The sequence below is a fragment of the Fusarium odoratissimum genome, assembly GCF_000260195.1.
Source record: "Fusarium odoratissimum NRRL 54006 unplaced genomic scaffold supercont1.19, whole genome shotgun sequence".
In the NCBI taxonomy this organism is placed as follows: Eukaryota; Fungi; Ascomycota; class Sordariomycetes; order Hypocreales; family Nectriaceae; genus Fusarium; species Fusarium odoratissimum.
In genome coordinates, this window is record NW_022158704.1 from 612026 (window position 1) to 632287 (window position 20262).

At 48.8% G+C, this 20262-nt stretch overlaps 7 protein-coding genes and 1 non-coding gene across 9 annotated transcripts in view; 5 read left to right on the forward strand and 3 right to left on the reverse strand.

Annotated features, from left to right (window-relative positions):
• The window catches only part of FOIG_10834 (uncharacterized protein), a 2457-nt gene extending 2162 nt beyond the window's left edge, over nucleotides 1-295 (reverse strand). Inside the window, exon 1 of one of the 2 annotated variants that reach the window (XM_031211327.1) lies at nucleotides 117-295. The gene's annotated coding sequence lies outside the window, so the exon portion shown is untranslated. Of the gene's footprint in view, nucleotides 1-112 lie in introns of both variants that reach the window. The other variant, XM_031211328.1, reaches the window with a different exon arrangement.
• A 3357-nt stretch (nucleotides 296-3652) lies between these two features.
• Nucleotides 3653-3742, forward strand: FOIG_10835. Its single transcript has one exon. It is a non-coding gene; the product is annotated as a tRNA-Glu (tRNA).
• A 547-nt stretch (nucleotides 3743-4289) lies between these two features.
• FOIG_10836 (uncharacterized protein) lies at nucleotides 4290-5832 on the forward strand. Its single transcript, XM_031211330.1, has 2 exons — nucleotides 4290-4505; nucleotides 4564-5832. Exons 1-2 carry the CDS (start codon nucleotides 4409-4411, stop codon nucleotides 5778-5780), a joined length of 1314 nt encoding a protein of 437 aa, XP_031059263.1. The 5' UTR covers nucleotides 4290-4408; the 3' UTR covers nucleotides 5781-5832.
• A 1356-nt stretch (nucleotides 5833-7188) lies between these two features.
• Nucleotides 7189-9049, forward strand: FOIG_10837 (uncharacterized protein). Its single transcript, XM_031211331.1, has one exon. The coding sequence runs from the start codon at nucleotides 7819-7821 to the stop codon at nucleotides 8851-8853; it is 1035 nt and encodes a 344-aa protein (XP_031059264.1). The 5' UTR covers nucleotides 7189-7818; the 3' UTR covers nucleotides 8854-9049.
• Nucleotides 9050-9256: 207 nt separating this feature from the next.
• On the forward strand, nucleotides 9257-10517 carry FOIG_10838 (40S ribosomal protein S19). The gene is made up of 3 exons (XM_031211332.1): nucleotides 9257-9592; nucleotides 9887-9950; nucleotides 10001-10517. Exons 1-3 carry the CDS (start codon nucleotides 9560-9562, stop codon nucleotides 10354-10356), a joined length of 453 nt encoding a protein of 150 aa, XP_031059265.1. The 5' UTR covers nucleotides 9257-9559; the 3' UTR covers nucleotides 10357-10517.
• Nucleotides 10518-10820: 303 nt separating this feature from the next.
• Nucleotides 10821-12904, forward strand: FOIG_10839 (uncharacterized protein). The gene is made up of 2 exons (XM_031211333.1): nucleotides 10821-11097; nucleotides 11172-12904. Exon 2 carries the CDS (start codon nucleotides 11200-11202, stop codon nucleotides 12577-12579), a length of 1380 nt encoding a protein of 459 aa, XP_031059266.1. The 5' UTR covers nucleotides 10821-11097; nucleotides 11172-11199; the 3' UTR covers nucleotides 12580-12904.
• Nucleotides 12795-15301, reverse strand: FOIG_10840 (uncharacterized protein). The gene is made up of 2 exons (XM_031211334.1): nucleotides 14436-15301; nucleotides 12795-14384 (listed from the first exon to the last, which is right to left on the reverse strand). The coding sequence occupies exons 1-2, from the start codon at nucleotides 15170-15172 to the stop codon at nucleotides 12971-12973; spliced, it is 2151 nt and encodes a 716-aa protein (XP_031059267.1). The 5' UTR covers nucleotides 15173-15301; the 3' UTR covers nucleotides 12795-12970.
• A 248-nt stretch (nucleotides 15302-15549) lies between these two features.
• FOIG_10841 (uncharacterized protein) lies at nucleotides 15550-19472 on the reverse strand. The gene is made up of 2 exons (XM_031211335.1): nucleotides 18623-19472; nucleotides 15550-18565 (listed from the first exon to the last, which is right to left on the reverse strand). The coding sequence occupies exons 1-2, from the start codon at nucleotides 18740-18742 to the stop codon at nucleotides 15965-15967; spliced, it is 2721 nt and encodes a 906-aa protein (XP_031059268.1). The 5' UTR covers nucleotides 18743-19472; the 3' UTR covers nucleotides 15550-15964.
• Nucleotides 19473-20262: the final 790 nt, after the last annotated feature.

Consider the following 20262-nt stretch of genomic DNA (forward strand, 5'->3'; position numbering starts at 1 on the left):
AATTAAATTGGTAGAGTTGTGACTGTTTAAAGTATATATAAATTGGGTGGCTGGGTTAAAAGTGAGGTGGCCGGTCTGTGGGGGTGGCCAGTCTTTGGGTGACGGACGTTACTTACATGCATCGAGTCCGGGGAAGATCCCCGTAATTTTCATTTCTCCATGAAATGTCGATCTTTCTGTTTTTTCCTCGTCTCCAGACTCAGTTTCAGCAAAGTCGTATCCTGAACTGAATATTGGTCGTATATAAAACTTCCGTACGTCCGAATAAGATTGCGATGTTAGCTGCTTATGTAGGATCTAGTGCACGAGTCAGGCCTTGAACAGGGCTGAGATCGACAACTAAAATCGCTTTAGTTAGTCGTTGGGGATCCACAATTTGCGGAAGAATGGCTCACATCCCGCTTTAACTCTTGGGTTGCAATTCTGTGCTTCTATCACATTTTGTTGTCTCAGTGACTCGAAAGCCATTGCAAGTGACCCAACGACCTGGTTCAAGAAACAGGGGTATAGTGAGGGGAGAACGATAACATGGCTTTCTCCAGAATCGACAATAGTTCCCGGAACGATGAGACCCCGGATCCCCTGAACTCTATTGTCATGAATCTTTGTCTGTTGTTTCGAGACAGGCAGACTCTTGGCGTGGCCTTGGGCTGATATGGGGTTGTGTTTTGCTCACCAGACATAGGCCTTGCCACTGGTAGCCGATTGATTAGTTAGTTAATAACGCTATCATCTATTTCTCATGGCCCAAAGGTTCCGACACTAGAGGCATCCGAGGAGAATAGGCCGATATCGTCCAGACGGGCCGTCTTGCAAGCGCCTATACCATTCAATAGAAAAAAAAAATACAAACGTCCCAACTCGCCGTTGATCTCCTGGGAACTACGGTGGCATCGGCCAAGAATATTTGATCTACGGCGTGAAAAGCGAGAAGCATCTCGTCCTGCGGGTTGAGCTTCGTTGTTTATTGCGCCTAGCTTCACGACCGTGCGGAACTAGAACCAGGGGCCAGATTGCGCTTCGTCGCTATCTCCAGTCGGAAGCGAGCCTGGGTTTGGCAAGCCTTGTAGCAAGATAAGAATCCCGTTGGCATTTTGCCGATCGCTGAAATTGCTCCAAGTGCGAGATTACTCACTACGACGAGCTGTGTTGAGAAGCACACAAAATGCTCCGGAGACTCATAACTATTATCCAGATTCGCCACCCCCTAGGCAACAAAGTCAAGTATGCGGCTGTAAACCTCCTATGGCCAATGAAGGCTCTGGTCTTTAGCAAAATATACCAGAATCTCGTCAGCCTCGACTTCGCCCGACAGTAGCCGCAAGGCATTCCCACGTGGAACAACAGTCTATCAGGCAAGCCATAACTTAATCGTGTCAGAAGCCCAGAACCTGAAACCACTTCCTCTTCATTGCACGGAACAGCTTAGTCCGACATACAAGACGAATCCTTAGGTCTTGCAAGACGAACTGGCTTACAGCCAGATGTGTAAGTTGGACTCAAAACACTTGATACATCCCTGGAAAGAGTCATCTAGACCAGTGTCAGACTTTCGCCATCAGTTCATTGCAATTAAGGCTTAATGGATAAAATACAACCATAGTCCGAGCACATACCCATGATTCGATGATCCTGCGATTTAAAGCCATCTCGAAGCCTCAAATGCAGTATGGCAGCTACGTCTTGTCTTCTATCGCTTAAAGACAAACGCCTCAAGAATCTACCGTTGACATTAGGCCCGTACCATTCCCATTACAGTGCTATAAAAAGGATAGTTGCGTAAAGTCATACGATATTGCCTCACGGGTGCACTAGTAGTTCTTCCCGGGAATTGTGTTGCAGTACTAAGCTAGTTCGTATGAATATTGCACACCATCAGCGGAGGCGTTATTCCCCCCTCATTCACACCTTAAATCCGCTTGATTAAGTCACTACGTGGAATGGCGTTTTGGACTTGAGACAGTTCAGCCAAACTCAGGTGAAGCTTGGGATACTTTAGCCATTACTGGGGTGCTTCGGTTGGTTGTTCCCCCGAAATGTGCATATCGCTACAACATCAGCGTAACATCATGCAGCAGAAGTCAGAGCCAAGTCTTTCTATCGTTGTTCTAGTTGATCTCCCGTCTCACACAATTGTCGATCAGCCCCTATTCCAACCTAGCTGATTTGACATAAAATCTCAAACTTTTCGAGGTGTCCGTCCTACTTCAAGCGTCAACAGTTCCCTTCACCCGGCGGACATATTCTTCCTGGTGACAAAAGGAAAGCAGGGGGAAAACCAATTCTGCCCCTATACGTGACCTATTACGCCTCACCAAATTCAAGATGAATCATCTAAGCATTATGAATCAGTTATGTCGATATCTGGGTCTGACCAAGGCATGGCCCAACACAATTGCATTTACCTGCCTCTTTAGATCGTTGCTTGCGAGACTGTCGCAAAATCTTATTAACAGATTTAGCGAAGGCTGAATCAGTCATGCAACGCGACAGATGAGAGATCAGAGTAGCTTAAGACAGGAGTGACTCCAGTTCACATGTGTCGTTCTGGTCGGGATAGATCTTGAGAGTCATCTTCATTGTTGCGAGTTTCGTGATTCTGGAATAGCCTGGTGCATTTTCTCATCTTGATGTGACTAGCTTCCATTTAGCTGTTTATTTTCCTTGTATAATATCATCAATGGTTGGCGATTCCATTGTTGTGGCTACAACATTGCGTCCAGTCTGGATGTAACTCTGGTAAAGCAAGGCCAGAAGCCATTTCGAACTCTGATTCCGAACATTTGTAGACTCGATATGCATTGAGATTACATTTCTTCTCTTTTCTTTTATCTTCACGAACTATTGGTGAAATCTTTCACGATGCTGCCGCTCTCAGTGTTCGACGACAATGTGATGGCCTGCTTTTCCGTGCTGAAGCAATCACCAGCCCTGCAGCATAAACCGTACAAGACATTCTATGGTCAGAAAGAACAAGTAATATGATCACATGGCTCTTTTTGGATCAGCATAAGCTGAACACTTGCTTACAGATGTCATAAACGCTGTTGAGCTGATGGTCCTCAGAGAAGAGGTAGTCGAACGACGTTCGCTACACGCATTGAGACTAGGGGATGACCAGAAGGCATATTTAGGATATCTCAGGTGATTCTGGGCCTCAGAATTATTCAATAATTCATCTTACACAGCGATTCCTTACATTACTCCGGGTGGTTCCAAGCAGAGGTTCTCTCACGCCCCTGACACCTCACTTCAGTGACCTCTACTACCGATTTCACAACGATCAGGCCACCAAACGAAATCGTAACTGGCCAGAGTTTGGGTTAAAAGGATATTTCATTGATTAGCTCTGCTGCATAGAATCATATTTCATCATTCGAGAACTCTAGGTATCCTTGATGAAGTAGGTGTGAGAGTAGGAGAATATAAATACAAAGACTACCTTCCAGAAAAAGCATACCAATAAAGGATATATCTCCCGCATTAATCAAATCTTAAATAAATTGAATATTCTATCGTCACAATTTCCTGTTCATTCATCTAAGCTTCCATTTAGTCGATAAAGTTTGGGTATGGTGTAAAGGCTGGCGCGAACAGCACCTGTGGCGTTGAATATATATTGAAGCTATACGATTTCTTTCAACAAATCACATCCGGTGTGGTGTATCGGTTTATCATTCCGCGTTTTCAATTACCATGTAATAAATCCGCGGCGAGCGGGGTTCGACTCCCCGCACCGGAGAACCTTTTGCCTTTAAAATTAATTTTTTGCTATTTTTTAATTGCTTTCCTTATGTTTTTATTTGTCTTTGATTGCGATACCTCGAGTCGCAGTCGTCGTGACGTTGTCAAAGCACAAGCTCCTCTATGGCATGTAGAGGCCGGTCAGGTCACGTGATTCCACTACTTAAATACCAGTTAAGCAACTGGGAATTTGAACATAATGATTCTCTGATTTTGTCTGCTTTATGTTCTTTTTATGTTCTTTAACGTTCTATACTTGTAGGTCTACAATCATGTTTATGATGCAAGCTTGGAGCTGTTTGGTCTAACTCAATGACTGCTCTAACTACGTAACAAACCAGCTTTGTTCCATGATATACTGAATAAGTAGAATAATTGATCGAAGAGCTTGAAGTACCCCAATCGCGTCATGTAAAGTACCAGAATTGTGATATTTCCATCGTGACTTGGAGTAATGTCCTATAAGTTCAGTCTCGTTCAAGAGAACTGGAAGTACAGGGTAGCGATGATGCCAGGTTGCCGACATTTTCCCGCCTCAAGTCAACCAGACATCAACCTCCGTCATTCATAACAATTGGTTCAACATCCCGAGTAACAATTGAAACCTTCTGCTTCCGGAGTGACAAGCCGTCACCCTAGGGAGGCATGATAATCGACGCCTGACATGCGCGAGTTTATGGACTATGTCCATAGCGCCTTCTATGAAGCTACTGGATGGAATCGCGACAACTCGTACGCAGCGCTGAATGTGACCAGTGATGGTATGGAGCCTTTCTCTCCAGTAACGCTCCGGTCCGTGTATTGACAAGAGAGTTGCAGCTCTTCTGAACTTCCAGACCCCTCGTGGGCTACGACTCACCCTATCTGCCCTCGCGAGCCCCAACTTTGCGACATCCTACCAACTTGGCTCAGTCGGTATCGTTGATGGATCCATCTCGTACCTCTTCTCATCAGTCCCGCTTCGACTTCTTTTGACACCGCAATCGGAGACGGTCAATCTACCGGAGCTTTTGCGCTCGTACAGACCTCTCACCGAACTCCCCCACCGAAGCAATCCTCTCCTCCAGACACCGAAAGATAAACCGGAATCGTCACTCCTGTATGGTCGACTCTACCTACCCCAATCGCTACTCGAAGCTCTATTCGTCAAACGACTGTCTCCTGCGCTCCAGGTCCAGCTCAGTTCTGTATCTGCCCAGCACCTTAAGAACGGCGGCACTGTACTAGGCCTGGCGCAATATGACGTAGGGAAATATGCGCTCGAAGGACTGGCGTCCTCAGATGGGGGACTACTCGGCTTCCGGGGCGTGTATAATTTCGGCGGCGATGCCGAGAAGCCGTCAGACCAGGCTGTCAACGACAATGGAAACGCCGACAGGGAAAGGATCTATGGTCGATTCAGCACCGGTGGAGAAATCTATTACGGCACCCTGAACAAGTCGGGTGGAATCAGCGTGGGAACCCGATTTGCAACGTTACCCGCGCACAAGGGAACGCCTTTATCTGCGACGTTGACACTGAATCCCTTGATGGGTAATATCAGTGCAAGTTATGCCGTGGTGGCAGGCCAGCATTGCAGTCTTGCTACGCGGATGGAGTTCAACGTGTTCAGCTACGAAAGCGCTTGGGCTATTGGTATGGAGCTCTGGCGGAAGCCATTTACCCGACCGGTTCTTGATGACGAGCCAGTCATTGATGACAAAGTGGTTCTTGACGATAAACCAGAGGTGAAGCGGCCAAAGGAGCGCAGCTTTCAAGCCAAATTGGAATGGCGTCTGGATGATACCGAACCAGTTGTCGTCAAGCCACCGTCGCCTCCCCCTTCACCCCCAAAGGAGGAGATAGACCCTGAAAAGCCTGGAGAGGAGAGATATGCAGGCGTACTCAAGACTCGACTTGACCAAAACATGCGAATAGGGGTGCTGTGGGAAGGGCGGGTCAAATCTCTCCTATTCAGTCTTGGAAGTTCGATCGACTTGAGGAAACTTGACAAGCCATTCCGAACGCTCGGATTGGAAATCCAGTTTTCATCATGATCGGATATTAAAATATACCATGAGGCCCTGTCATCTACGTTGACTACTGCAGGACCGCAATAGCCCACTACTGCAGTCGGCCCGTAGGATCATGTCAGCATGATCTATGTGGTAGCTCATATGTGTGATGCAGCTGAATTAACGATGGTGCATATCAACGGGAATAGCGACCCGGAAGTTGGCTAGGACACTGCAGACGTCGGTGTTTTGTATTGGTTAGGTTGGATGTATTATCATGAGCATCTCAATGGCGTTACCGGTTGGAGGCATTGCTTTTCAAGGGGCATAGATTTGGAATTGGCGATCGGTGGCATAGTACTTCTCCCATTACTACTGTTTATTTGTCAATGTCTTCTCTGACAGCATCTACCATCAGCTCTCGATGGCTCTCATGTGACAATCCTTGTATGAATAACCGTTTATGCATAAGTGCAACCATCTCAAGACACATCATCGTAGCTGAACGGTTTGGAGATGCCGTCAGAGCCGATTGCAAGACCTTTTGGCGTTTTTAATTGCGTGGGCGCCTTTGGCTTAGACATGGATCATGCCCGCGCTGATTGAGAACCTTGATGGTCTCCGCGATCTTCTCCGGAATGTCAAGTGTGGCTGCTGGAGTTAGCGAGCCAATAAGGTGCCTGCTGATTGATAACGGGTAATGACGCCACATTTTGAGATTGAGGCTCTTTTTAACATTGATTCCATTCGTGTGACATTTATTGTAACCTAAAGTGACTCATGATCAGGGACAGTCATATAGAGACTGCAGCAATGCTGACTGTCATATGATGCTTTTTCTTTCTAGCAAACTCACCCGTGTCACCATATGATAACTGTACCTGAAGAATCACTAGCCACAGCTTAGAAGCTTCTACAGCCCGAAACGGTACTAGCCGAGCTTTACGAGGCTAACATGGCCATCAAGGTCCTCACCTTAATTCGACCCACTCCCACCTCAAACCACCACGTTCGTCTTTTTCTACGGCTCAAGATTCAACCAGAGACAGAATGTGCTGTCACATCTCAAGTCACACCTTTTGGTCACAGTGGATCATGACGGTGATGCCAAGGAATGTGGCAGTTGCCGAGTTCCATGTTCCTGGGACGTGAATAACTAACTCTCCGAGTGTCACAGAGAGTTTGTCATTGGAGTGAATTATTGATGAGAGTAGCGAGTGATTAAAACACGGTTTGTGTTAGAGTTCATCCAGCGGACCTGGGGCCAAAGAGGGAATAATGCAAGACGTTATCAGTTGTGCTGAGTTTTCTAGTCTTCTTTTGCTTCAGTACCAAAGTCCAGAAGCTTTGCATATACGAACTCAGTCGCTTTGATGCAACGATGTTTCGCTTTTCTACTCTCGATTTCTTAACCTTATTACTTTAACTTTAAGACTCATCGTAAGCATGTGTCCAAGAGATATCACGCCTATCTCGTTAGCAGTAACTATATCTTGTCCCAAGAAACCCCTGGTCCTAGACAACCCACCCCTCAGTATCAATCATCCCACGCGCTTGCGGCTCGAATAAATCTAGTCTACAGCCTTCGGCACCTCGCTTCCGTCCGCTGGACCCTCTGTCAAGCTAAACCTGGTCAGCTAGGCCGGTTCGCCCACTCTCTATAAGTCGAGTCTGCGCCATCAAGGTTCGTCGCGAATTTCGACTTCTCTCGTTATTTTGCACGTCACGCAACGCTCGCTGTATTATAAAACCCATCGCGGCTCGCAGGTTCATCGAGTTGCAATCAGCTTCAGGCCAAGCAAGCAGTTCAACAATTAGCGCGCGCCTTGGCGTCTCGACACCGTTCGAATCATACAGCGCGATTATCCTTGGTCGCTTCCTTTTTAGGGAACAACGCATCTAAATAATCCTTGGCTTCGCATCTCTGCGCCTTGGCATTTGACGACATATTTTCCGACTACCACCTCACATCACCTACTACCTACAGGCCCGCGCCTCTTTTCTGGGTCTCGCTCTTCCCATAAGACTCTGCTCGCTGCATCCTTACCTTTATCCTTCTCGACATCCATTAATCGACAGAATGGCCGACGCTGATACCTGCGGCGGCGAGGCCGTCGATCTCGGCCGACGAGGTCTTCGAATTGGCTCCATCTTCATCATCATGGCCTCTTCGGCTATCGGCGCACTCTTGCCCATTTTCCTGGCGCGCCAGAAGACGATCCCGGTACCTAAGATGACCTTCTTCATTTGCAAGTTCATCGGTACCGGAGTCATCATAGCGACAGCTTTCATGCACCTGCTTGTTCCCGCTGTCGAGAACTTGACCGACCCCTGTCTCGAGGACCGACTGGGTGGTTACGATTGGGCTGAAGCCATCGCGCTCATGACTGTTATTGTCATGTTCTTTGTCGAAATGCTCGCCGCTCGTCTCAGCAACGCCGACATGGAGCACAACCACTCAATGGAGATTGACCACGAGCTCGATCCTGCTATGGACTTTATCGCTAAGAAGCAGCCCAGCAACCCTGACATCGAGAACGGTGACCGTATGGGGCCTGGCTATGCCCCTGGTGGTGACAGCCACCTCGCTCACGGTCGTGAGCACAAGGAGGGTGATGCTCAGGGCGGACTTGCTGGTCAGCTGCTTGCCATCTTCATTCTCGAATTCGGTGTCGTGTTCCACAGTGTCTTCATCGGTCTTACTCTCGGCACGATCGCCTCTGACGAGCTTACCGTTCTCTTGATTGTTCTCGTCTTCCATCAGATGTTCGAGGGTCTCGGTCTCGGTTCTCGTCTGGCTGTCGCTCCTTGGCCCAGTAACCGACAGTGGATGCCCTACCTACTCGGCTGCATCTTTGCTCTATCAACTCCCATTGGTATCGCGGCTGGTATCGGAGCCAAGCCCAACAACGCCAACGACCAGAAGCTTACAAACGGTATCTTCGACGCTATCAGTGCTGGTATTCTCATGTACACTGGTCTTGTAGAGCTCCTCGCCCACGAGTTCATGTTCAACCCTTACATGCGCAAAGCCCCAATCAGGATTCTGTTGCTCGCATTCGCATGTGTTGCCTTCGGTGTCGCTGTCATGGCTATTCTTGCCAAGTGGGCTTAAAGGAGACTCGTGTGGAAGAAAAGTGGTTAAAATGGATATTCTCGAGGTTTATACCTGAATAAGGTTGGGCCATAATAAACTCATTTGGCATTGCGTTAGACGGATAGAATTGATACCTGGTCTGTTTCTTCGACCCTGTTACTATTAGTTATGGCCAGGAAATAGAGCCTTTTTCTTTTGACGCTTAAAGCCGATGAACAGTGAATCTCCTCGTGTTTGCCTGTTGAAGATTGTGAACAGCAAGTGACGTAGACGAAGTAAAAGTAACGATGTGGAACCACGTGAGAGCGAATAGTTGCACAGATGCAACAGATGATCAGGACCCAATCACTTACATGAATATTTGCCTAATTTGGACATCGGTTCAACCTCAGTGGTGATATTCTACAAGAGAGGCTCCACTCTGTTATACAGTGCATACACCCAAACACTGTATGCAGCACTGTGTATCAAAATTATGGGGCTCGCCAAGGGCCTTTAAGTGATTTCTAAAAAAAAAAAAAAAAGCCCTTGTGTGTGCTGGCGCCTCATAATCGAGGCATCAAAGCGCACAATTAGGGTTGGGCCAAATTAAGCGACCATAGTTGGATTTCGACCACGATTCTAGCAAAGTGAGATCTTCGAGCTCAACTATCGCGACGCTTCGACAACCACACCCAACGACCAAATTCCCCTTCACCCACCCAACCCCAACAATACCGCAAAAATGGCCGGCGGAGTTACCGTTCGCGATGTCGATGTAGGTACTCCCTGAAAAAAAAAAAAAAAAAACCCCCCCATCACAGGAAACGAAATACACTTCGAAAAAATCACACGATCTCTACTCGACGACTTGGCGACGCAATCTTCCAAGAGAACCGCTAGCCCGCCATGGCGCTGGCGCAGCGCGATGATTATATATCAAATGATAATTGAAACGCTGTGTCGGCTGCTGTGTTCAAAGGGCTGGGTACAAATGGGATTGAGGAGCAGGCGCGAGGGAGTCGAAAGACTTCTGACGACGGAATCATGCTAATGGGTTTTGTGACTGCAGGCGCAGAAGTTCATCACTGCCTACTCTGCTTTCTTGAAGCGACAGGGCAAGCTTCCCATCCCCGGTAAGACATTCTGAACTCTTTCGATACTTATTTAATACTGACTTTCTCAGGTTGGGTCGATACCGTCAAGACTGGTCCTGCCAAGGAGCTCCCTCCCCAGGACATTGACTGGTTCTACGTCCGCGCCGCCTCCATCGCCCGCCACGTCTACCTCCGCAAGACCGTCGGTGTTGGCCGTCTCCGCAAGGTCCACGGCACTGCCAAGAACCGTGGCAGCCGTCCCTCCAAGCACGTCGATGCCTCCGGCTCCGTCGACCGAAAGGTCATGCAGGCTCTTGAGAAGATCGGTGTCCTTGAGCAGGATGAGGACAAGGGTGGCCGCCGCATCACCCAGGCCGGACAGCGTGATTTGGACCGAATTGCCCAGACCACCGCTGAGGCCGAGGAGGAGGAGGATGACGAGTAAACAAAAACTGGCGGTTTCCGGTCAAAGTCAAAGGTAGCAATGGCAATGGAATTGGGCGTTGGGTCATAGATTTTGTCATGTATGAATGAGATTCCCCCGACACTGGGTCATTCGGTTTGGTCAAATTGGACCCGTCCAACTTGTCGTTCATTTTATGGTCGATTTGCTCTTGTGAATGTGTATCTTGAATGTGCTTGTGTGTTTCATGGTCGTAACCTTGATTCAAGTTGTGAAAGAATTTCCTTTACCCCTCTTTATCCCCTCTTCTCATTCTGATCTCTCGTTGATCTCTCTTCAACCACTACCTCCTGGAGATAGGGTTAAGACACGGTAAATATTGCATGCCCTTCACCCCTTTCCCTTCTTGTGATCTCTATTCATCTTCAGCACCTCATGAGATCTTCTCTGATTCCAAGTGTTGCTCTCATCTCCCCCTTCGCAAAGTGAGGTCATCGCGAGTTCTCTGATTTGGTTTCTTTCAAAGCGCTGAGCTTTTCTATTTGCAACTCCATTTCCGCGTGTTACGAGTTACGACTTATCTTCGCTGTTTGATCTCGAAGGATACTCTCATATTGCCAGTTATGGCCCGGCTTTGAAGAGTTGTGCGAGTTCCTCCCAAGAGCACGACTTGTGCAAAGCGAATGATCATATTTATCCACGTTCATTGAAGTATCCCTGAATCACGATGATTTTTATCCTTCACTCTCTTCACTAAAATCTGCTTCTCAAGTGGAGTGATCTGTAAGTGTGTTACAACTTCAACTCCAAGTCCTCAACTCCTTCAAGAAACTCACTCATACACCTTTCACTCACAGGCACAACTCTCCTTTCCCAATTTGCAAAATGAACACACCGCAATCAGCAGCGTCAAGCTCGGAGGAAGTTGAAGAGGTTCTACCAGTCTTTGTGTCTGCTATTAGCAACCCATCACCCCTTATATACTTCCACCATATCATCGACTCTGAAACCACAAAGCTTACAGTTCAAGTCCTCGGGGCTAATATCTCCTTCGTCTTCAGCCATCGTCGAGCAAAGACCATTAACAGCAGATCTACTATCGAAAGGCAACTTGAAAACAAAACTACAGGGTTCATTTCCATTGTGTCTGCAAAATCTCAGCGTGTTGTCTTAGCGGCAGCTGAATCAGGTCATGGCCTTGGACGATACGGCGACGTACTTGACAAGAAGAAAGGCATTCTTCCAAATAGTATTTGGACAAGGCGAGTCGTGGCCATGGGTAAGACCCTTGGTTTGAACATGAGAAGACCCTTTGACAACCCTGGCCGAAGGGTTGGAAACACTGAGGGTATTTTTCTCGGGTCTCACGTTGAAGTCAAACTCGCAGTTCATGGTATTTGCGTTCTCCTCCAGACTTTCGGGATCACAAAAGACTTTAACAACGTCACGATGAAGCAACTGAACCAACTTGGACAAGCCCGCTGGGAAGATGGATCTCGTCCCGTTCTCGAAGTGTACTTCTCCCGAAAGTTCTGCAAACCCTGCAAGACTCTTGTACAGAAATTGCAAGATGCCACTGGGGTTACGATCAGACTTGTATGGAAGCATCGCCTCGTGATGAAGAAATACATCATCAGGCCAATAGATCGAAACCGAAAACCTGGCGAGCCCCTGCGAGCACAAGAGTTTGAGCCTCAAGACTACGACTTTGGAGATATCCTGCCTGATGATTCTGACATAGAAGTCATATCCGATGACGAGGGTGCCAAAGAAGAGGTCGAGAAGGTTGACCTTACCCACATTCGATCGACATCGCCAATTTCATGGAATCAAGAGATCGATGATTATCTGGATGGTCTCGCTTATAGAGTAGGCCAGATGGAAGACTGCCCAGAAGGTGCCAGATCAGCTATCGTCGAGTTTGCCAGTATTAGAGTCAACGCCAAGAAGTCTCCCAATGCTACAAAAGTTAGCAAACCCCTGCCAGCGACGCCGGTTATAGAAGCACCAGCAGATTTCCTCGAGGGTGACGAGCGACAGCGGCAACGACATACGTTTCCTCGTGCGCAGAAAAGACTGTTTCGTGGACCACACGATAGGAATGACTCTAGAGCAAGGAGTGCTTCTCCCAGACGCCGGGCACAGATTGTCAGAGACCGCTCACCACGACGATACAATTTGGGACCATTGGGACGCTATTCAACGGAAGCTCCTCAAGAGAGATCTTCAGCCAAAGCCAGTTCACGAGCTCGCTCTATTCGCTGATTCAATGTGATCAAATGATCAAGGGGTGTTCTGCGAGAATCCTTAAACAGATAAAGCATACGGCAACTATTCTGAGTGCTGTTGAAGGACACAGAAATTCTGTCAAGGCGTCATTCAAGTTTTTGGAAGGCTGAAGCCAACATTGTCTGTGTGAGGTGAAGAATCTACTATACTTCTCAAACCGCGAAATGGGAGGATAATGCAAAGATCTATCACGGAAAGGGGAACATTTGTCAGAAGATCACAGGATCGATGTATCATCCAGTTCATGATTTCACAGCATTATCTTAGTTTTGGTAAAAATTGCTATCAACTGTTTACCTTGTATCCATGTGTATTCGTTTCTTCTATTATTCATGAGACCTTCGCTTGTGTATCACTTCAACCCGTATTACCTCATATCCTTTCCAGCGCTCTCCTGTAACAGCTTCTTGAACCCATCTGCCAGCTCTTTTATCACCACATCTACATCGGGAGCTTCAGGTCCCTCCTCAGCTTCTTCGATCACTGCTTGGAGGGCTTCCTCTCTCGCTTTTTCCGTGCCTTCAACTCCGATCTTGCCCATTGTGAGAGCATTCTTGACATCTTTTCCATGTCTGACGGGCCCCTTTGGCGTTTCTGGTGTTATAGCAGTGTCTTCTAGCAGACTCTGCCATCGGGAGAGATACATGCCTGGGCCTGACATATTACCTGATTCTGACTCGTCCGAGTCGATGATGCGCTGTAGGCGGCAGAGAGAAAGGGCCTCGACTTGCGCAAGGTATGCGGCGTGGTTATCCAATGAAATGAGAACTTCCTTTTGAGACTTCTCAGGAACCGACTGAAATAGCTTATTCAGTTGGTCGTCCATGGTACTCATATCAACAGTACCATTGCTTGCCTGCTCTCCAGCCTCGGCATTGCTCGTCTTTTGCACAGGCTTTCTTTCCTGGCGAAACTTTGGTACGGCATCGTTGGTCCATTTCTTCATCTCTTCCCAAACATCAGGACACGATGCCGCAAACGCATGGACCCATCTATACATGAGCTCTCGGTTTCTCATGAAAAGACCAACGTAATCGTCCACAGTTGGCATGCTACCGTCCTTCTTCGGCTTGCCAGCCTTGATGAACTCATCGATAAACGATTGACCCGCTTCGACATGCTCCCGCAAATCTATCTGGGAGTGTACCATGCGGATCATAGGTTCATAGGCGGCAAATAGATCCTTGATAGTTGCGGTAAAGAGATCAGGAGGCTGGCGACAGAAGGCTGTTGTGATGCTTTCACGATCGCGCACGGAGAGAAGAGCAGAATAATACTCGAGACACTGCGCGTGCTTCTGATCATCAAGCTGAGTCGCTAACGTGGGATTGGACCCGTTAAAAATAGCGGTGATAATTGACTGAGCATGTTCCTCGCTGGCATTACGGACCGTCTTATGCTCATCACGACTCATAGCGATATACTGACGAATAGCCTCGAGCATCTCGTCACTCGGTCGATCCTTAGCTCTCTCAACCTTGTCAGCACTCTTTCGGAACTCTCCAGCGTCCCATGACAACACTAATGAGATAATCCGCTGCAAGAGGTTCATGCCATCGTCGGCGTTGGCGGTCAAGCCGATCCAGTTGGTGACGCTCGTAACGCTCAACTTTGCAAGGAGTAGGCGCATCATGGCGCTAATCATACTAGCGGCATTGCCCATTCGTAAAGTCTGCTTGACCATTTTGTACGGGATGAGGTTGTGGACATTTTCGAGGAGTTTGAGGAGATATTGGCCTTCCGGGGAGAGGACAAAGATGTGGTGGATGAAGGTGGCGAGGCTTTGGTTTTGTTAGTAGGAGGTGGTAGAGAATATCCTACGTGAAACTTACTGGATGATGGCATATTCAGCTGCTGCTCCAATGACTGGAGAATGACTCTCGAGATCTGAAGTTTTGCTGAAATGATCAAACATCTCATCTGCCAAACCTCCATAGACCAAGCCCTCAACAACATCATCCCACGCCTTTACCAAGTCTGCGGCCTTGGTCCGATCGTACTCAACCTTCTTATCCGAAGACTTATCCGGTCGATTTGCTTTCTTGACACCACCAAGAACTCCTCGGCCAACCATTTCAAGAAGTCCACTCGACCCAGTCGCAAGTACTTTTCTCGTCCCCAGAGCCCCCTTATCATAGCTCTCTGAAAGTTCTGCCTCTCCGAGTCTCGTCAACAAGCCCTGTACTCTAACAGACCAAAACTCGCGTGGTAGATCTCGCACACCCGGAAGCTTCAGAATGAATCGCGTTAACATGGTCTGAAGAATAGGAGACGAAGAAGGTTTCTTATCGTCATCATCGCTAGGAGTTTCCTTCACGTCTTTCGCAGCTCCTTGCTTTGGCGTTCCGGGTCTTGAGCTCGCAGGTGTTCCAGCCCAGCTCCTCCATCCTGTGCTTGGGGGTGCGCTTTGTGTAGTTTGAGGTTCAACCGTTGCTCTTGAGAAAGGATAGCCATAGCCTGTGACTGCATCTGGATCCTTGAAGCCCTGGATTTCTGCGTATGTTTCGTGATGCGTGAGGATATCAAATAAGGCATGCACCTGCTCAGGTGCGAGATTTGTAGACGTCATGATATCTCATTTCACATCGAGGGCGTACGGCGTATAGAGGAAGGGAGATGAGTCTGAATAAATAGACGTGTGAGATGTGATTTTTCAGCGGCTTTTGATGGATGTGACGAGATGCTCCAGTGGTCAGTGGTCAGTGGTCAGTGGATATAGTGTCCGTTGTGAGAAAGATCCACTGACTCTTAGTGGAGGATTTATTGTTAAACTTTAGATCAATGAATAAGTGAATGAGGCCCCAAAGGGCGAGAATCATGGAGTGCCATACCTTCATGGTGTGGTGACGTAGTCTTGAGGCTGCACTCGCTAAACCTTTTCTGTACAAACCCCCACTATGATTGTTGACGTTTGATTACGGCTTCATATTTACCTCATTCTGTACACTTTGTTCAACAGTCAGGCCTTTTATTGCATATAGGGCCAACCACGGTATTTCAGGGAGAAAACTCGTTGATTTGTTCGACCCTCGAAGCCTTTCCAACGCTGCATATCACGCCATCACATCACAATAGAACAAAGACATCAACGGTAGAGAAGTCAATTTCAACTATCAACCAATCGTGTATACCCTCGTAACAAAGGAAACGGCCGTCACATCACTAATTAATAAACCTGTAGTTTTCCTTAACCAAGCACAATCCTCGCATCGTGCTTTATCCACCCATCGTCATTGCTTCCAGTGTGGTATCAAAAACAAAGAGAATAAAGACAACTCAAGTACATGAGCATGGGTATAACGTCAACAATCCTCCACTATTATTTTTCCTGTGCCTACTTGGCATCTCCGTCGCATTGATTTTAAACGGGGTTGATCTGGCCAGTGGTGAGAGGAGCCTGGCCAGTGGGCAGGCCGGTCTGACCATTGGTGAAACCAGCAGGGTGCTTGCCATGAACAGCACCGTTGCCAATCTGGAGACCGTTGCCGCCGTTCAACGCACCATTACCAGTGTGGGTGTTACCACCAACAGGGTAGAAGTCGTAGTCAGCGTTGGAAGTGTTCTTAGGTCCAAGATCTGACACGGGGTGAGCCTTGCGCTGGATCTTGGGAGCGGAAGGAATGTCAGTGCTCTTCTTCGCGGAGCCGATAGAGAAGACAGGACTCTCCCACTTATCGCCCTTACGGGCAAGCTCCTTGTACTCGGTAGCCTTGGTGCTGATGCCACCAGGGAGGTCGATGTTGGGGAAGATGCTGTCCTCCTTGGTCATAGCAATGTTGGCCTTCTTGTCAGAAGCAGCCGCCTCAGCCTTCTTCTTGCCCTTAGTAAACTGTTGCTGGGCAGCAGTGTAGTAACGGTTGTAGATGTTGGGGGCGTTCTCGGGGTGGTTCTTCGCCTCAGCAGCAGCACGGTCAGCCTCCTGCTTAACCTGGAACAGCAGCTGGTCGAACTTGTTGCACTGGTCCTTGATGGCTTTTTCAACAGCTTTCTGCAGAGGAGGGCTAATAACCTTGAGCATGAAAGGCTTGAACAAGGAGAAGAGCAGCTTATGGTTCGACTTCTTGACTTTGATTTGGAGCTTGTTGAAGTCAACATCGACCTTCTCAACCTTGAAGTAGTTCTGGCGATCCTTCTTGTCGGCGGTAGACACCTTCATCTTGAAGGAGAAGCCATCACCAGGGAGGATGATGTCAGCAACACCAGTGTCGGTGATAGAAGGGAAACCTTGCTTGCGCTTGATGTGGAAGCTCACATCACGAAGATCCATCTGGATGCCAGCAACCTTGACCTCGACGGTCTGATGGCTCTTGTTGGCGATCTTCTTGCGGCCCCATCGGAAGTAGTGCTCGCTGGAAACCTCGAAGATGTTGGGGGCAAAGTTGTCACTCTCAAGGACTAGGTTCTCGATGATAGCATCGACCTGGGAGTCGGTGTACTCAATTCGAGGAATTGGGATGTAGGCAATGTTCTCAAGGGCGGCGGGGAGAATGACATCCCTCAAGTCCTTGAGCAGATGAGGCTTGAAGACAGGCTTGCCATCCTGGTCGTTGCCAAGGTCCTTGAACAGCTTCTGGAGAGACTCGGCAAAAGCGTGGTTCTGAGGGTCCTGGTCGAACTGGTCGGCAAGGAACTTGATCTCATCGACAACACGGTCGGTGTGACCGCGGTATTTGTTGCGGAGGAGGTATCGTCCCTGGTCGTAGAGCTGATCCCACTCACGAGTGGACTCATCCTCGAGGATGTAACCCTGCTGAAGGAGGCATCGGCGGATGTAAGAGTCCATAGCCTTGAACCAGTCCTTGAGCTCACGGTCGTTATCAGCGTCGCGGTAAATCTGGCCGATGGCCTCCCAAAGATCCTCAGTGGAGGTGCCGTTGGCGAATCGCTCAATGATAGTGCGGAGGTCACGCTCGGCGGCAGCAAGGCCACCACGTGCGTCCTTGGCAGTATCGGTAGAGCCCTGGCCAAGAGTGCGGCCGTGGCGGCTGTAAGTCTCAGCCAGGCGCAGAAGAGTCTGAATGGCCTGAGAGTAGTCCTCGTGCTGCTGGCACTCCAGAATCATCTTCTTGAGACGCCAGATGGTCTGGTCCTTACGCTCCTGGGGCATCTTCTTATCGAAGTAGTTGCGGGCCTTGCGACGGTACTCCTCGTTGCGCTGCAGGATGCTCTCCTTGGTCTCGGGGTCGACCTTGTTGTCGAGCTTGGCCTCAGCAGCCTGCTTAGCGGCACTCTTACCAGCCTGGGGGTCGGTCTGGCGAGCGGCGTCACGAGCGGCGTCGGTTGAAGCAGGCACGGAGCTGGAAGGCACATTACCAGTCTCGGTACCGGTGGTGACCTGAGGGTAAGTGCCCTGCTGAGCATTGGCCTGCTGGTTCTGCTGGAGCTGTCCGGGAGCGGCAGCGTTGATACCAGCAGCAGCGACGTCCTTGGCATCCTCCTTGGGGTTTCCACTGTAGAAGCCCTTAGCCTGCTGCTTCAGGTTGTCCTTGGAAAAGTCGGGAGCCTCATGCCAGACATTGTCCTGAGCAGGCTCGTCGATCTGTCGGAGCTGCTCCTGAGAGGGGCGGACACGGGCAGCAGCGTTGGTAGCAGCATCGCCAGCCATATCGCGGAAGAGGACTGTAGCATCAGAAAGAAGCTTTCGGAACTGTCCGTTGGTGATGAGAAGCTGGCCAAGGGTTCTCAAACCCTCAAGAGCTTGGTCACCATCCTGCTTGGCAGCGTCCTTGCTGATGGGGGCATTGGGTGTGTTGACACTCTTGGGGTCGAACTGAGTGGTCTGCCAGATGAAATCCTGAATCAGGTTGCCTTCGTTCTTGGACAGAAGGAGGTACTTGGCTTGCTTAATGGCGTTGGCGGCATCCTTGACGAGCTCTTGACCCTCAGCGGAGAGCTTCTCGTGGCGACCAGAGAGGGCGCGAGAGGCGAGGAAACTGCTTAGAGCGACATCAATTTGGTCGTTCTGGAGGAGAATGCGTTAGAATGTGAGGAAGAACAGAATCGCGCAGAGAATACTCACCGAAGGAACCTTGCCGTTCTGGAAGGCAGAAATGATTCCGTAGACTTGGAGCTTTCGGTTGACATCGGCCTCCTTCGTCTTGATGTCTGTAGGTTTGTTGACATCTGGGGCTCCGGGCATGATGGGCAAAAGTGTATGGGGTATCTCGTTATTAAGTCGTTATGCCACGGAAAAGTATGACGTTAAAAGTGTTAGGACGTTAACTCTTTTTTAGAGTTGAGGTGACGATGATGTAGTGGATAAGAGACGAAGCAGAAGTCGATCTTATTATGAGAGGGGAGGATGCGTTGCGTTGCGTAGCGTAGGCGTAGGTAACAAATGAAGAAGCTGTTGTTTGGTATCCTCTGGTAAGGGATGGGTATCACAAAGCAGTTGGGTATTGTATTAGGTAGGAATTGGTATTGGACGGGATTTGAAATAATGTAAGAGCTCCTGGTACGAGGCAGGAGAGAGACAGGATTAGATATACTTTTCTAAGGGAGACTGCCCGTGACAGGCAGGTACGAGAGTTACACGGTAATGGCTGGATCCGGGCAGTGGTTGGCGTGGTCTTGGCTGGGCTGGAGAAAGGGAGTGTGGTCAGTGACGTTGACGTTTGCTAAGGGCGACGATGTTGATCGAGGACGTCATCGGTCGATTTGCAAAGATGCCCTGTGTTGACCAGGCCCAGCGCCAACGCACGCTACTGGCCAGGCCACAGACCAATTTTACAATACAGGCACCTCGATGCGCTATCGTTTCTGAACAAGGCACTCTTTCTGGGCACTCGCATTGGCACTGGCATCGGCATACATTCATTGAATCACTGGTTTCTGTTACCACCCTGCTTGGCTATGACACTGAAACCCGGAGCGAACCCTACGGCCAAGCAAAGGTACCCTACCAGCCTGAGCAGGGGTCAAGCAGATGATCGAGCTGCAAACAAGCGGAAAAAAGGGAAGAAAAATGTACCAGGGCAGCAGCTGAAGATAACCAGGGTGGGCTCTAGACTCTCTGCATTGCGATGATGATACTGTTTGATCCCCAATTAGAGGCGTTTCGAAGCGTCAGGGGAGACGGTCAAGCCTCGATGTTTATACCCTTCGCGATGCTACCTCGACGACGATCTAGACCTCTTGACCAGCAACAAGATGACGGCCGTTGATAATCACAAGCCACGGCTTATTCTTCACTACTGATGATATTATTTATTGCATTCACTGTCTAGATAATGGGCCCATAAAGAAGGTTACCCCAGGCAAACCCTTCAAATGTTGCTACATGTCTCACAGACCCCTGGCTGGTTCGCTGAATCAAAGCCTGGTAAGACAACACTACAGGCACCAGTCTAGCCAAAATGAAAGATGCATTTTCTTTTTCATCTGCTTGCTCTGCCAAGAATTGGCCGGTAGTGCAGGTCCGACTCTGTACGTCTTGTCTTCCTGAATTCTTGTGTTTTGCGTGCTGTTACTGAATCGAAGAGAGTGACATGGCATTGGCATTGACTTTGGCATTTGACTCTGACGTTGTATCTTCAAAATTTGATATCCTCTTATTCCCGAGGTCCTCTCCGGATCGCCAATGTGGATTCCGTCGATGATCTACCCTATCCCATGATATAATTCCCACCTTGCAGAGCTGATGCTGAAGGAATTGACAAG

Excerpts from the sequence above, each read along its gene's own strand:
- FOIG_10841 (XM_031211335.1), bottom strand. The coding sequence starts at position 18,742 with ATGCCCGGAGCCCCAGATGTCAACAAACCTACAGACATCAAGACGAAG. Across the intron at positions 18,566-18,622 it reads AGAACGGCAAGGTTCCTTCG|AACGACCAAATTGATGTCGC; the intron begins GTGAGTATTCTC and ends ATTCTCCTCCAG.
- FOIG_10840 (XM_031211334.1), bottom strand. The coding sequence starts at position 15,172 with ATGACGTCTACAAATCTCGCACCTGAGCAGGTGCATGCCTTATTTGAT. Across the intron at positions 14,385-14,435 it reads GCTGAATATGCCATCATCCA|CCTCGCCACCTTCATCCACC; the intron begins GTAAGTTTCACG and ends ACAAAACCAAAG.
- FOIG_10839 (XM_031211333.1), top strand. The coding sequence starts at position 11,200 with ATGAACACACCGCAATCAGCAGCGTCAAGCTCGGAGGAAGTTGAAGAG.
- FOIG_10836 (XM_031211330.1), top strand. The coding sequence starts at position 4,409 with ATGCGCGAGTTTATGGACTATGTCCATAGCGCCTTCTATGAAGCTACT. Across the intron at positions 4,506-4,563 it reads GCTGAATGTGACCAGTGATG|CTCTTCTGAACTTCCAGACC; the intron begins GTATGGAGCCTT and ends AGAGAGTTGCAG.
- FOIG_10838 (XM_031211332.1), top strand. The coding sequence starts at position 9,560 with ATGGCCGGCGGAGTTACCGTTCGCGATGTCGAT. Across the intron at positions 9,593-9,886 it reads TTACCGTTCGCGATGTCGAT|GCGCAGAAGTTCATCACTGC; the intron begins GTAGGTACTCCC and ends TTGTGACTGCAG. Across the intron at positions 9,951-10,000 it reads GGGCAAGCTTCCCATCCCCG|GTTGGGTCGATACCGTCAAG; the intron begins GTAAGACATTCT and ends TGACTTTCTCAG.
- FOIG_10837 (XM_031211331.1), top strand. The coding sequence starts at position 7,819 with ATGGCCGACGCTGATACCTGCGGCGGCGAGGCCGTCGATCTCGGCCGA.